The 16,546-nt window shown below is 43.5% G+C and overlaps 1 protein-coding gene across 1 annotated transcript in view; it reads left to right on the forward strand.

Annotated features, from left to right (window-relative positions):
• Positions 1–5,501: 5,501 nt before the first annotated feature.
• The window catches only part of LOC308144645 (CMP-N-acetylneuraminate-beta-galactosamide-alpha-2,3-sialyltransferase 1-like), a gene marked incomplete at both ends in the record, with an annotated part of 38,632 nt that continues 27,587 nt past the window's right edge, over positions 5,502–16,546 (forward strand). The window contains 2 exons of the mRNA XM_080515820.1: positions 5,502–5,792; positions 10,479–10,672. Of these exons, the coding sequence (XP_080371946.1) occupies positions 5,502–5,792; positions 10,479–10,672 (485 nt within the window). The remainder of the gene's footprint in view (positions 5,793–10,478; positions 10,673–16,546) is intronic.

Raw genomic sequence — 16,546 nt, forward strand, 5'->3', positions numbered from 1 at the left:
TAAACGTAGACACCTTCCCAATCAAGTGTAAAAGAAGTTTTAAAGCACGTTTATGCCCCAAAGGGCCACCAGAAGTGAAGGTAATCATGGTATCCTGAGAGTTTCGCTGGGTACGTTCATACCGCTTCATTTGTTTTTCGGTGGCCGAGCTTGTAGAAGCTGTTCTGTCGTTGATTTCTCAGACTGGAATGAAACTCCCCTACCAAACGGCCGTGACGGAACGCACACGAAACGTCACTTCCTGTTTAGCTTCCCGTCCCACTACGGACCGCCTCCAAGTTCTATTTCGGCCAATTACGCGCTTCCGTGTGATGTGATGTTCAGCCAAACGGGCTACTGAGTTTCTCATCCGCACTGCGGCTACCGTGGCAACGTTTTTGGCGGTTTAAAAATCTTTGGCACGGCAATCATGACCGGTTACGTTTGCACGTCCTGTCCCCCTGCGTTGTCTCATGTCCGTCCCGTTTTGTCCACGGTGGCCTGGACATAGTGAATCCCAGCAGTTCTTCCTTCTACAATCTTCAGTTTTCCTGTTATTGGAGGAATCCCCTGCAGCTCCTCGGTCTCAGCTGCTTTTCCTCCTCTTCCTCACTTCACTCCCTTCTGCTTTTACAACACAAGTTCATTCTCCTGGCACCAGAACTTCACAGTTTTTAAAGTCCTTTTCGGGTTCTTGCAGCACACTAATAATTTCATAGAACTGGAGTATTCAGATTTTTTTTTTCCCCCTAATGGGCTCACTCGCCTCTCTTGTTACTCTTCACTGCGCTCATTCTTTTCCGTTATCAATTTCATTGTCCATTAGATCGAGAATTGTAAAGCAGCCAGAGACGGGACTTTTGCCCTCCGACTGGATGCAGAAATCATTTTTACAATCTAATCTAACTTGAAGAGAAGGATCTCGAAGGCCTTAAAATGCATTTTGTGGTTTGTTTAATTGTCCGTCGTTTACAAAGTACTGTTGATTAAGTATGTGGATTAAATCTTTAAACGAGCCTCGTTCGCACTGTCGGCACAAAGGAAGGAGGGCGATGGTTTGGAAAGAGTAGGAGTGACAACAGGAAGCGGGTTATGTGTTTCTAAATGCCACTCAGAAGCCTCCTCAGTCATATTCTCATACAACCAGCCAGTTTCGTGTAGAGCGATTGGGTGACTGAAATATTAAGAAGAGCGCAAACTACATCCTCGGCATTTCAACGCATAGTCGATTAAAGGCTCTTTAATGGGCTCCATTAAAATGTTATCACCTTTGTGGGGGCGGAATTTATAGCACAGTTGTTGAACTGACTTGTTTTACCGGGTTGTGGTGCAAATTGTCAGAAAAAGGAAGACATTAGCACCAGTTAGTTGAATCAGTATTCAAGTGACGACTCTCCGTCTGATTGGCTAAAATCCTGTCGCCCCGTATGAAGCGTGCATTGTCAGTTTGCGTGCATTATGTGGGGATCGTTCACACGACAACGTTTCACGTGAAACTCCTCCCGTGTTTTTGGTGTCCGTCTCCATGGCAACCGTGCTCGGAGTCACTGGAAATGCAAATTGTGGGAACTCTTGCGTCCGTCTCCTTGGAAAAGGAGGAGGAAACGCAACTTTTCTGAAATGATCCGACTACGTTTCCATGGAAATGCAAGAAAATGCGCCTTCCTGAAAACGCACGGACTCTGTCTCCGTGGAAACGGGGAAGAAAGCTCAACTTGTCTGAAATGCTATGCCCACCACGGCCGTAGCAATCTACTTTATGTAAGTATATGTATGACGCTATGGAAATACATTTGAATTGAATTATATTACTAATGATAACAACAGATGAGATGAATGTCAGATTGAAAAATATCCAAAGGCTCTTATTGTAATTGTTCCTATTTAATTCTTAAAATTAAAGTCAGACATGGTACCATAACGTACTCTGATATATGTCCTTGTTCTATACAGTATGTGGCTCTTGAACATGAAAACTTGCATCTCAAGGAAGATGCCTGCGTAAGCAAAATCAAGCAAAATGGAAAAATCCAAATATTGCTTTCCCTCCATCACCGAGCTCCAGGCTGAGACCCTCCTCATATATCCCATAAAACACAAACCTGCCTCCTCAGATTGTTTGCGAGTAGCAGAGGAAAGAACAAGAACAACAATTTCCGCTGAACACAAACTGAAGAAACTTTTCACTGCAGCGACATGGAAAAGTTGACGACTTAAAAAACCCCAAAACAAAACATCACATCACACACTTTTCTTGATCCCGCCCTGCTGCTTGCTTCTCTCCCCCGGTTACCCTCCTCCTCCTCCTCCTCCTCCTCCTCCTCCTCCTCCTCCTCCTGAACAGACGCTTTGCTGTCTCAGCTTGCCGATCTTTGATCAGCGCGCCATTTGGTCGGACAAGGTCGACGGTGAGATGACGCTTGTCAAAAGCTGGGAGACGCCACCTGTTTCAGAATATATTCCACCTAACACACCCCACCCCCCCACTCCCCACCCCCCCATACCTCCGCTCCCAATCCTTCAACCCTTCAAACGGAATGGAGTCAACAGCCTGTTTTATGGAAGCAGCTCATTGATGTGTCCATTATCAGTTTCCCCAGGTATCCGTGTCAAACTGTCCAGGTCGGACCGTCGCCGGCTCTGGTCGTATACATCAGCCAGGAATAACACGACGGATCTACTTCCGACTTTACACAAAACGCATCGGGGTTTTTTGTTTTTTTTTCATTTTGTATTTCCATGGCAATTTTCTGAAAAAAGAAGTTGTTTGCATGTTGGGCCACTAGTGGGTGCTGCTCAATGTTTTTGCATTGAAACCACACATACAGAGAACGATACACACTAGTCATGAACACTGGCAAGTACATGAACCGTCAACAGAGACCAGAGACCGGGAGTCACGACACTCCGGAGGTCACCATTGGCTGTTATCGTCCATCTACTGAGCATGTGCAGAAGAACTATTTACTACCGCCACGTTGCGCAGGGTTTCCGGCGTGTACACAGGAGCGTTTTCAAGAAGCTTTGAGTGACTTCAAACAATCAAAGCAAACATGTACGTTTTTCACTTGTAAACAAAGCTTGAGTGCAGCAGATGAATGTGTTTCTGACTGAAATCAAGCCGTCTCCAATGCGATCGTCTTCGAAAGACCAGATCAGTTTCTAACGAGGAAAGCGGCGCCGCCTCGTTCCGTTTGTAATTGGCTCTCCCACAACCAATCTCCTGTGTAGAGGGTGCAACAGTTCGGAGCATGCAGGGCGCAGGTAGCGACTGTTCCGGGGTATTTTCTACCTCGTGCACAGATGACAGCATTTTGTCTCTGTTGTACGTCTGCCATTTGCTAAATCTAGACGTATTTGTGGAATCCCGACACGCAGCCGAGCATCGGTATGGAAAACCAGAGCCCCGGCTTAGAGGCAGAGGTGGCCTTTTCATGTAGAAACTGGAACCCCGGGGGGTTCGCCTGCTTTGTTCACATGTGAAAAAGCCGAGGTCTGAGGGAAACAAAAATCCCGCTTTTTACTCGATTGTATTCTGGGGAATTTTTGTCACCAGCGTGAGTCTGATGACCTCAGTGACTCCCACAGTACCTTCGACTTCACTGCTGCACCACAGCTGGGTTTTTATTTGTAATTTTCTTTTTTTTTGCCCCCGTCGCTTCACCTTCTCCGATGATCAGTCGTCTCCCAAATGGCTTTGATTGAGGAAATGTGGTGTGGAAATGTTGATGAATATGATGAATTATAGAAAAGTGTGCTGGACCGAGCAACAACCAGCACTGGATTCATCCTGTCACATTGAGACGTCTACAACCTCAGTCTGATAATGAAAAACATGGGGTGTCACGTTAATAAATAAATTAAATATTGAAATATGCATGAAAAGTAAAAATGTGTGTGTGTGTGTGTGTGTGTGTGTGTGTGTGTGTGTGTGTGTGTGTGTGTGTGTGTGTGTGTGTGTGTGTGTGTGTGTGTGTGTGTGTGTTGGGCGAGGGGTGTTAATAAGAGTTCTAATGCCAAAAGTCTCTAGTTTAAAGAATATTTTTTCGGGTGGGTGGACGAATGGACGGATCGATGAGACTCTGGTAGTTGAAGGTGGTTTATTGTTATTTTCTGACAATATCCAAGCAGGTAAATCCTCAGGCCACCTTTTGCATTCGGCCTTTATTGACTTTTGACATCAACTCTTTTGTATTTTTTTGGTATTTTGGTCTTCACCTCGAAGGCTGTTTCAGATTTGTTTTTTTTGTTTTTTTAACTATTCATCCATGAGTTTCAGCATTTTAACTATTTCAAGGATTTTTTGCGGTCTTAAAGTCTCAATATGTTCCCGGTCAAATGGAACTGCTGTGTTTTAGCATGACATTGAAGCGCGAGATGTAAAACTACTTTCCTCCGCAACAACTGAGTAGTTTTTTTTTTGTTTTTTATCTATTACAATAGTATATAGTACCACGTTAGTGTTTATTGACCCCGTGCACACAGTCCTCCCACACGTAACGCAGAAGCGGCCGCCTGGTTTAAGTGATTAGCCCGTTTGTTAAAAAAGATGTTATAAGTCCATGTTTGGACGTTTTAATTGCCCACTTTCAAAGTGAAAGACCATGAACGACGTGATTTCCCTAATGAGCACTTAATAAATGTGTTTGTATGTCTGTGTGTGTGTGTGTGTGTGTGTGTGTGTGTGTGTGTGTGTGTGTGTGTGTGTGTGTGTGTGTGTGTGTTGTGTACCTGATCAGTGTCCTTTCATCTTACCTCAGTAAATAAAAGGCGCTTCCAGATATTGACGTGAAAAGGGCCGATGACTTTCTGTTTTGTTGCAGTGATTTTCAGCGGAGACGTCCCTGCAGTTTGATGGTCTTTTGAAGAGCAGAGAGAGAGAGAGAGAGAGAGAGAGAGAGAGAGAGAGGGAGAGAGAGAGAGAGAGAGAAGGAGGGAGGGAGAGAGAGACTGTGCTGCAGTCGGTGTAATTTGGCGGTGTTAGGGGAGGGAAAAACTGTGATAAATCAAAAAAAAAAAAAAAAAAAGAAGAAGATGGACAGCTGTTTTTCACACCGTGTTACAGGCTCGTCCTGGAACTATTGGTGCTGCGAAATTACAACACTGAGCGCCGGTGACGCTTTGAGTTCAACGTGATAAAAGCTGCCGTCAACAACACTGTGCCTCTGTTTGCTTTCCAGGTGAATCATTAAAGAATGGACGACACGTTCCGTCGCTGACCTCGAGGAGTCAACATCTGAGCGGTCGATGAAAGTGACTGAACGGGACTGAGCTGGGCATCCAGCGGCGGGTTTACCTTCCTCTGATCCCCTACAAACCTGCAACAAAACCCCCCGGATGGATTTTCTTCTGGTGCGTTTCTGAAGCAAATCCTGTGGAAAAAAATCAAGAGCAGAGGCGTATCTGCAGCCGGCCGGGCTGCTTTCCTCCCCGGACCGCCGAGACTCTCCATTCATCATGACGCTATTTTGGGCCGCCGCTCCCCCGAAGTTTCCCGCCAACTGATCTTGACCGTGTGCAACATGTCTCTGCCCAAGCGGAGGAAAGTGCGGACTTTGGTCCTCCTGTTCTTCGCCATCACCTTCACCACCTTCCTGTTCAGCTACACCCTGCGGGACCCCTCCATCTACTTCTTCAAGTACGCCTTCCGCCTGTCCGACAACTTCTTCTCCAGGGGGCCGTGCGCCTGCCGCCGCTGCATCGCCGAGCCGGAGGACGAGTCGTGGTTCGCCGAGCGCTTCAACCAGTCCATCCACCCGCTGATGACCCGCGAGAACAGCGTCCTCTCAGACGACACCTTCAGGTGGTGGCAGGTAAGGCTCTATGCAAAGGGGTCGGGAAGTGGGGTTTAGAGTGAAACTGCACATTCGGCTGGAAACAGACGAGATGGTGGGTAGAGAGGAGGGATTACATTAGGAGGGTTTGTTTTCTTCACATCGATTGTTTCCCGATCCAAGGGATCTTTACCAGGATTGTGTTGTGAAGCCAACTCCCACGCACAATTTGTTCTCATATCCAACCGTCTCAACACGTGACGCGGTTGGATCGGGAAAGTGTTGTGTCTTTTCTCACCATCTCTCTCTCAGGCCCCGTGAAAAGCGCGTCTCACGTGAAAATACAAACAGTTTCGTAACAATCTCTTACGAAAACGTCAGAAACACTAACGACAATGCAGTTAGCATGTCACTAGTGGGTACTGCTGTTTGTTTTTGGATTGAAACCAAACACACATCTACACAGAGAATGACAACAACAACAATAATAAAACATGGAAATTCTTATGGACAGATGAAACTGTTTATTGTTTACTGCATGTGCAGCGGTGCTTTCACAAAAGTTGCCCCACATTTCCACAAAGATACCGTCAAAACTTTTTAAAGTTGCTTTTCAGTAGCTCCAAGCATCTTAATGTCTTTTGGCAAAGTTTGCATCAATTTATATAATAATTTTGACCCTTTTCAAGGTTCAAAAAAGGTAGTAAAATAAAAATGTCTTAGCTTGTATCATGTATTATGTAATATCTTATTACATGATTGAAGTAGTATTAAATAATCCTTTAAATATGTAATAACTGCAGCCAATAATGTATTAATACATACATACAGCTGCATTTCTTGGAAATATCACCCAGTTTTGCAACTTGTGTGCAGTTTGCCTATTAAAAAAAGGTATTTTGGATGGGAGAGTTACCATCGCCAACAAAGGTTGGGGTGAAGATGAAAAAAAGAAAAAAAAATATTCAATATTATTAAATAACAGCAAACTTTGCTTGAAAAGAAGCAGCAAATGAAGATTTGACAAACTGATACACTTTTAAAATTTTTGTTATGAACTAAAATATCTATGTAAGTGTTGTCAACTGACAAACAACCATTTGTTGACATATTACATAATGTATTTTGTAGAAATAACCATGCGATGGGGTTATTTCGAGGCCCAACATTTCTTGCGTTGTTCATGTTGTTTGGGCTGTGAAGGAAACCGGAGTCGCAGCCCAGACTCGAACCCACGACTTGTTTCGGTGTGAAGCGAAGAGTAAAGCGCTGCAGCACGACCACAATGACTGTAGTCGCTCGCTGAGCAGAAACCTCTCAATCCTGTTTGACCTCATTTGATTCAGTCATTGATTTATCTATCCGCCAAAGCCAGTTTTTTTTTTAATGATTAAAAATTCATTAAAGACCAGAATTCTGTATTAATAATGTAACAAATCACAACACGAGTGCATTGCAGTGTTTAATGAAGGATCAGATTCATTGAAAGAGCAGCGATCGAGCCTGTCTTCTGGTACGTTCAGTGTCACTTTAGAAGCAGGGGATTTATTCTTCAGGTCAAGGTGATTCCTTGTGGAACTCGGCTGTAAACTCGGTAGGACGGGGACCTTCTGCGCCTTCAGCCCTCCAGGTCCTCGCACCTCTCACACCTCGCCTCGACTCGAGTGGTTAGCTTAGCAGCCCGGGGTTCGGCGAGCTGAGTCGCTCGTTAGCCGATAGCTCCAGGCTACCGTCTCGCCATGAGCTTCAGGTTTACTCTCCAGAAGCCCCAAAGCCGCGGATAGTTCCCGTTTTACGGTCGCAGAGATGACAGAGTCCAACTTGGAGATGATATCTGCAGGCATGTCGTCCATCATCTTCAGGCTCAGGAGACATTCGGGACTTAGCGCGACTCGTCTCAGCCAGGTGAGATTTTGCCCGGTCGGCCATTTTCGTTGTTGCAGCTGAAGAGCAAAAATGTCAAAAGTGTAATACGAGCAGTTATAATGCCCAGTGTTCACGGATGGTACGGCCTTCTGTAAAATTACATTATTAAAAAGTCACATTTCAGGGAGCCACTCCAAAACACATCCTACATCCTCAGTGCCCCCCTCATCGTTTTCAAAAAGTTGTGCTTTTCCCACCAGTTTCTATGGACTTGGGGGTGCGTTCACTCCACCACTCCACCACTTCCACTCTAGTGGAGTCAGGTTTTTTTTCTTTGGGCCAAAATTTATATTTCCCTGTTTCCATGGAGCGTTATCAAAAAGTTTCATTTTCAGTGGCTCCACGTCACATAATCAGACACCGAAAATGCTTTCACTTTAAAATATTGTTTTCCATTGGATGCGAAGTGTTTAAAAAAAAAAATCCCCCAAAAAGTAAATGGTTGATTTACAAGGTGTGGCTGTTTTTTAACGATTAGCAGCATTAAAAACTAGTTCGTACCAAACATGTTGCAGGCATGAGGAATTAACTTCTTTTTTGCAGATTGTCACAAAGTCCACTCATTGGTTAGATTTGTGAATTAATGCATGAATTCCCCGTGTTTTGTCTTTTTTTTTTTTTTTTCAGTCATCACTGCCTTTATAACACTGAGGCCATGTTATAAATAGTGTAATGTCGACATATCGTATTTCTAAAAAGGGGAAACATTTGGATTTGTGGTTGTTGGGTCATTAGATTAGACTGGCCTGTGTGTAGCACGAATTAGGATTTAGTTTGGCATCATGTACCTCCACCAGCGCCAACACTGCTTGTGGAATCGATGCACTGCAGATCGTTGCACCGCTGTGGAATACTTGTTGGGGTTTTTTTTTTTTCCTCACTCTTATTTGTGTGTGAAGCCGGCCTGTAGACCCAGCAGGTCACCGGAGCTAAACATCACACAAACAAATGGACATGTGTGTTGAAAAGGAGCCGGCTCATTGACGCCAGCTACCTTTGAAACCAACATCCCTAACCCGCCGGTGCTTTGTTTCATGTGCACGGCGAGTGGAAGGCAACCCCAGCGTGCAGAGGAAGACTGTCGGCACGTCTGTAGTATTGCGGATAGAGTCCAGACTGTAAAGCTCAAACACGAAGCGGTGCTCCTCTTCTCTGCCTTCGTCTTTTTTTTTTTTAATCGTACGTACTGTTGCTGTGTGTTCATGAAAAAATATGGATTCATAAATATAAAGCTGCCGTCAGCTATCGTTAAGCAAAAGTGTCGAGTGCTCAGAATGTGTGTTCACAAACGCGTTTCTCAAAATAGGAATAGAAATGTAAATCAGATGAGTTTCAAGAATTTTATGAACTATCTTTTTTTTTATTAAAAACATTTTTATTTTTTTTTAAACCAATACATATTGCAGTATTTTCACAGTTCAAGATTGAAATATATATTATAGAATAAGCAGTTGGTGAGCTTTGATATGCTCGGAACTCTACGGTACAAAAAGTTGTGTATACTGCTCAACATCTTTTTTCCAAAACTGAGCTCCTCAGGTACAAACCAGGAAAACTTCCAGTGCCACACTAAACTTCAGAGTACTTTCTTTCTTGACTCACTGCAGTGAGTGCAGGGATCCTTATCTCTGCCTCCTTTCAGGTGGATTTTGTCACCTGTATGATTGCGGAGTGTCGCCGCTAAATGGCTGCTCGGGAGAAGAAGAAAGAAAGAAAAAAAAAAAAAAAACCTTCGGATATGGAGTGACAGCAAAGTCAGACGTGTACAGTTATTTGCTGATATTCCGTCCTATCAAACTCCATTTTAGCTCCAATCTAAATCGATGTACCTCCGGCTACCGGGGATCATAAAACACAGCAGACATAAAAACGGACTTCGGGTTGCCAGATAGCCGTTAAACTGCTTTGTGGAGGAGTTCTTGTTTAAATCCACTCTCTTGTAAATTAAAACCCACATCGTCCACCTAACTGATCGCACCACCGGGGATATTTTAATCGGATCAAATCAATATATATAGTGGATCCTGTACGTTGGGTTATGAGAGTACAGTGCTCTCAATTAGAGAAGCCTTTCCTCTAAGATGTACGTCACCCTGCTCCCCCTCACCTTCCTCTGGACGGCTTCCAGCGCCGTGGCTACTCCCACATTCACCTCGCAGCGTGTCCAATTAGAGGCAAGAATAGAAAAATTACTGCAAGGTTGCATCCTGTCAATACCGCTTTCGAGAAATGCGCCTCACGGAGAGCCTGACGGGGGCACGTGGCGCTCGGCGGCGGCGGTACCGGGGCCAGATGGTTCGGCTGGGGATGCTGGGAGGCGAGGGCGTGACCTCCGGGTGTTTACTGAGCCCGGCGGGATTCTCGTTAGATGTCGCCGTTTCGTTTAGGTTGAGTAAATTACATTCAGGGGAACTTGGTGAGGTGGTTACCGAACATTTGTTTTCCATTCTGTTTGTAGCTGCCTGTTTGTAGCTGCCTCGCTACGCATACATATATATATATATATATATACACAAACACACATATATATATACACACACACCCATATCCCTGCATTTATTTGCTGTCTCTCTGAGTTGAAAGCCACCAGAAGAAGGCCAGGCTAAAAGAGCCCCTGCAGACGGAGCTAAGCCGCCCCTGAGGTTATTTCAGAAATGTGCTCGGTGTCTCGAGCTCCACTGCCCTTGTTCAATCACTTCTACTTAAAGTGGCCCCGGAGCCACCGCTCTCTCTCTCTCTCTCTCTCTCTCTCTCTCTCTCTCAGTTTCTGAGGCCTGTCTCGTGTTGCTGTGTCACCAGTGGTTGCAGTCAGAGCGGCAGCCGGCCAACTTCACCGAGGTGGTGGAGGAGCTGTTCCAAGTCATCCCCGACGAGGTGCTTTACATGGACGCCGGCCCCGAGCGCTGCAGGACGTGCGCCGTGGTGGGCAACTCGGGCAACCTGAAGGGGTCGCGCTACGGCGCCGCCATCGACTCCAGCGACCTCGTCATCAGGTCAGTGAGCACTCTCCGCCCACTTTCCAAGCAGATGAACGTTCCTGCGACACCATAACAGTTGTTTTTTTTTAAGTCTATAACAGAAATATCAATAGCACACGTCAACAGACCTTAAATGGTCAATGTGACTTAACTAGGCTAGCCACAAAGCTAATATAACGGCATGCGGCAGTGAACAGCGGTTAGCAGTTGTTAGCTTAGCTTAGCAACCCATTAGCATTTGATCATGGCACAAACGGTTAAACCAGGATTTCACATACAATTTAACTGGAGTCACAAGCATTTCATCTTTAAAATGAGGCTAACACAGCTCTTAAAGTTTCATATATACTTTTGATATATGTTGTGTTTATGTTTTTAAGTTTCAATTATAATTTCATTATTACATTTTCAACTGTGTTTCTGACTGGTTTTTGAGGTTTTAGCTGTCTTTCTATACCTTTTCGACATTTTTTTTTTTACATTTTCAGTTTCATCAGGATTTTTCCCCAAGTCTTGTGTTTTTAGCTATTTTTTGTCCATTTTAGTCAATCCTTTTGTAAAAGCCCTTTTCAGCCAAGAATTGACAGTCCTTTTGAAAATGACAGAAACAAGCTCAAATGTTGATTTTGGTATACTTTTGTGAAAGTGTTAGTGAACCGCTACAGAAGGGCCAAAAGGTTTAGACTCTTGGGATAAAGAAACTGAAATTTAAAAGTTCACAGGACAAAAATTTCAAACACGTCTGGCTTCAAGCAATGACACTGGACATCTGGTTTTATCAGCACAACCATACTAAGCATTGGTGCCACGTCGTAGGGAGGCTAAAAGATTGACGTCCCTTGAGAAAGGAAAGCTAAAGATAAAGCCCCCAATAAAGAAACACCTGGTCAGTATCAAACAGTCCCCTCCACTTTCTGCCATAAGCCAATCACTGCGAGGCAGAGCTGGCGACGTTTCTCCACAGATTGACAGCGGGCATCTCCGTTTTTGTCAACCTGGGAGCATTAGCATAAATTAGCCGCATACAACATGCCGGCGGTAATCAAGTGAGTGAAACATTTCATTTGAATAAGTGGATCATGGTTGCCAGTGAAGACAGTGAAGTCCAGTCCGAGACGTGACCCTCATGCCAAAGAGTGATACGCCGATGATCCTCATCCCTCCATCCGTGTTTCTCTGCCCAACTTATGAGGTGGAGTCGGTCCCAGGCTTCTGTCCAACATATATTTCAAAGGAAGACGCACTCTGCTGTTGGAACGTCAAGCAGCAGGTTTCTTGAGACGTGCGTCTGAACTTTGCAACTCACTCTCAGATCCAAAGTAAAAATTGGTGCTAATTTACACTAATGTGGGTTTAAAAGCAAGGCTGCCAAAAGGGCGCGATGAATCTGAGGCTGCAGTCTGGAAGTGGACATACAGTATGCACCGATATATGACAGGAGCTTCTTCTTTAATCTGCTTATTGACTGATTTAAATGTCCCGACTGCATTTACATTACAGGTCGCTCACAAAATGTGTTTTAGTCTTACAGGGAAACTCTCCAATCCCTAAAAAATGTTGCCCTGCCATGAGAACCTGTGCTTCCTCCTTTATTCTTCCCCAAAGTACACTTTGTCTTGTCCTCGGTGCTGCGTTACTGTCGAAAGAAACTGTTCCTATTGTGCTAAATGTCGAACTCTCGCAAACAGGCTGACATTGCGCACTAAAACTGACATATAGCAAGAAAGATGGTTAGACAGGATGTAAACAAGATGCTTTTATACGCAGAATACCTTCATTATTTCATTTGAAGCTCACTCTTAAAAGGTGTTGATGATCCTCCCGCCTTTATATCCACACTCACACACGCGTTCTCTGTGTTTATTCTCGGAATGGCTCACATTCCTCTCTATATAGAGAGGCGTCTCCGCTGATATAGACCTAGAGGTGTGAAAAAAAAGGCTTTTAAATATTTAATTTGATGAATTCATACTGCGTCTGTGATCCTGACTTGAGCGTTTTCCATTTGTAAAACGCGGAGCACAGAGAGAAGTTGTGGGAAAAGAAAGTAGAGTTTAATTAGAAGTGAGTCTGTTGATTTAAAAACACGCTACTGAGAGTCTCGGGTTTGTTTTTGAGCTGTTGGAGTTTGAATTAGTGCCGTAGTCGAGATCACTGAACCCGAGACCGAGTCAAGACCAAAACAAGAGCTTCTAAACACCCTAAGGTGGGGGTCTTGATTAGATCTTTGGAAAATTTGACCTTTACACCAGCGGTCCACAACCTTTTTTGTGCCACGGACCGGTTTAATGTCAGACAATATTTTCCCGGACCAGCCTTTAAGGTGTGGCGGATAAATACTACAAAATAAAATGATACGACCAACGCAAAAACTATGGTATGTACGTGGTTGTAAAGATAATAATAAATGTGAATCCACTGTGTTGTTGTGTGTCTTTCTACTTACTTGTCCATTATTCTTCTGTCTCCTCGCTGGGCCTTTTCCTCTTTGCAAAGGAACTTTCCAAAGACGTGTGTTTTTTGTACTCATTTTGCCGCTTGTGGATTAAATATCAGCGCTGATGAGTCACGTGACCGAGACAAGCTTGAGTCATAGAACGAGAATTCGGTCATTTTTCAAAATAAACGATTGTTCAGACTCGGATAATAAATAATATAAGTTATTTAAACTTTGTGTGGTTTACACGGTCTTAATTGTTCCACAGACCGTCAGGACGGTGTGTGAAAAGATCTTAAAGAGGCTTAATGATGTATGAAAAAAAAAAAGAAATGACAGAGTATAGCATGGGAGTGAAGCATTTTTCCAAATTAAAATGCAATGCAGACTAATTGAATTAGAAATGAGCATTTTCAAAATGAAACTCTTTCCTCTCTCCTTATGGCCCCAGACCAAATGATCCACTGTATTGTTACATGCCCCAAACCATTTTTATGTAATTAAAATTTTAAAAGGAATCACGCGCTGCTGTTGAACAAGCTGCACATGAGATATTGAATAAATGATCACGACACAGTGTGCTGCCATCGGTTTTGTTATCCAGACATTTTGTTAAAAGAGACTCCAGCTCGGACTGTTTGTCAAATGTTTGCTTTGTAGTTATTTAATCCAGTCATTATCATCATTTTGCTGCTTAATTCTTGCTTGTATTTTCAAACTTTTTGAAAACTCACACACACTTCCCAGATATGGAGAGACTTTTTATTTGAAAGGGTCTCCATGTTTGGGGAGTGTGTGTGAGAGAAGCCCACGCTCAACTGTCTTGTGTCCACCTGGATAAAGTGAGAATTCCTCTTCTCCCCTCCTGTGTTGTGACGGTCAAATCCTCGTTTGGCTCGCCATATCTCCGTGAGGTGGCGTTTCCACACATGAAAATAATCAAATCAAACCACAGGACCCAGCAGACTGACGGACATCTTGCCGACTGTGTGAGGATCGTGGCGCTTTTCCTCGAGTCCCCCATAGAATCTACTGCGAACATGCAAAGTGTCATTTTTGATACATGCAGTTAAACGTTGAGCTTTTTTTATGTTTGTTTAGAATCTCCAATTGTCGCACGTCGTTAAAAAGTTGAGTATAATTTGGGTTTGTACGAGAACAAACAGTTTGGTCGCCCTCGCTGCAATAAAAGTTGCTTTGTGCACGAGTGATTCGAGGTTGGTGGTACGTCTGCAATTGAACTGGGGTGAATGATGGTGTGAGGAGTTCATCAGTAACAACGGATGACCTATGACCCTGTGATAAATGATGTTTGTGCATTGATATTTTTTTATTTCATTCATTTTATTTCAGCCAGTCAGCATTGACAAAGCTCCGAAGCTCCGCGACGCAACGAAGAGATAATGAAATTCGTTGCCACACTTTTAATAATCTAATTTAATCGAGTTTTATCGATCTGTTGTTGCAGCCCGAGTTATGATTACTTTATTTGATTGAAGAAAACCACAAGAAATAGGGAAGAAATAAATCGACCCATAATAAATCTTGCAAATACTCGGGTCAGGATACTTAATGAACTCATGACAAGAACTGAATATTGGCTTTTCCAACCAAAAACAAACGTGTTTGAAGAATATTTAGAGGTTTGATCAAGGTACCAGAGTCCTTCAGCTCATTGGCCGATGTGAAAACCTCCAAACTTTACTGCAAAGCTTCACTTTTATCCCTAAAAAGTCCCCAATTACCAATTTCAAACCATCTCTCTAATATATTAACTCATTTCACCTTCTTGGTGTAATTGTACTTTTCCCGTCTTACCTCTTTGAAGATACTCGAGGTAAAACTTGAAAGCTCTCGGGTCGTTCTACATGTTTTCGCTAATCATTTCTGTCCCAACCTTCAGTCTTCCTTCATCTGTCACACGGGAAACATCTTGGATTTGTCACGCCGCTTCTGTTCTTTTCTCTTCGTTCACGGAGACGTTTGACATTCAGCGAAAGGAAATTGCAGATACTCACATTCGATAAGACTGGAATCGGCGACATTTGATGTGTTTGCTTGGAAAATGACTTTGAGCGCAGATAAGGATTACTCACTTTTAACAAAAAAACAAAAGCAAACACTGGAATTATTTTGTAGAATTTACATTTTATCAGCCTTCATCGTTATGGTTTGCTTTGCCATGCATTTTGTATTAGATTTTTTTCCCCAAAGGTGGACTTGAGGGGAAGAATCAGGAAATTAGGTTTTTAGTTTGTTCTTTTTGGTCTATATTTTTCTCCTGTTACTTCAGTGAGTTCTGGCTTTTTATTTGGTTTCAACCAGCAAAGTTTCACACATTTCCTCCTGCTGTTAGCTGGAGATCTTTTTTTTTTTTGCCTTCCACATCCTCACATCATTGTTTTTATGCTCAGATCTCAAAACAGCAGATGAAAACAATCGAGTTTGAATATTCAAATGTTTATCTCGCGCCTGAGGGGAAACAAGAGCCGGGTTTTGTCGCACGAATTAATCTGTCACAGCGATCACTGCCCCCTGGAGGTGGAGGGGGGGGAGTGGTGTTGCGGCAAGCTGTAGATTTTCTCCGAGGGGTCGATTCTGCAGTGTTTTGTGATGAAAAATGAAGTTGATTGTGGACGTCAGAGCGGGAAACAAACACTCGGTCCGACTTTGTTGGTTGCGGTCGCTGCAGGCTGGACGAGCCACAGATCGAGACTCCGCCTGCATTGACTGGATATCGTCGGATAAGAGGAGGCTAGTTGGTGGAGATGAAGGCAGCAACATTTTGAAAACGATGTCCACTTACACAGAAACAAACAACGAACATGATGTAGTTAGTTGCTGCACGGACAACTTGTCCACAACGAGTTTTTTCAGCATTATTGATTTAAAGGATTTCATAGTATATTTGACACATACGAGTGTATTAAGGTCGACAATATTGTGTATTTTAGCATTTTAGCGTCGATGATTTGGCAAACAGAGGATTTGTTGGAGCATAGTAATAATCAGCTTGATTTATGAGTCTAATAGCCTTCCGAAGTAAAAAATAAATAAATAAATAAGCTCAATGTTTGTTGTATAATTATTTCCCCATGTTTCCACACCATAACTCAACACATAATGTTGAGTGACTTTTGATCGAATACTGATCGGATTTTACACATTATGCTAATATTTTTAGCTAATTTTGACGTCACGATGTAACCAAAGCCATATGATACTATACTAAATAGGTTGTTCTTGTGATGAAACCTGTCATGATCCTGGTCTCACTCACCCCTCCCTTCCTGAGAGTTTTCACTCGTCCCCTCCTGTGTTCCCCTGAGCTCCGCCCCTGTGCTCTCCTGTTGCCTCCTCCTGGTCACAGCTGTTTGTTATTGTCATCAGTGTGTGTATTTAGTTCCCTCTCTCTCGTAGCTCTGGTTGTCAGCTCGTCTGCGTTCTCACAC

This window comes from Blennius ocellaris (assembly GCF_963422515.1).
Source record: "Blennius ocellaris genome assembly, chromosome: 20".
Lineage (NCBI taxonomy): Eukaryota > Metazoa > Chordata > Actinopteri > Blenniiformes > Blenniidae > Blennius > Blennius ocellaris.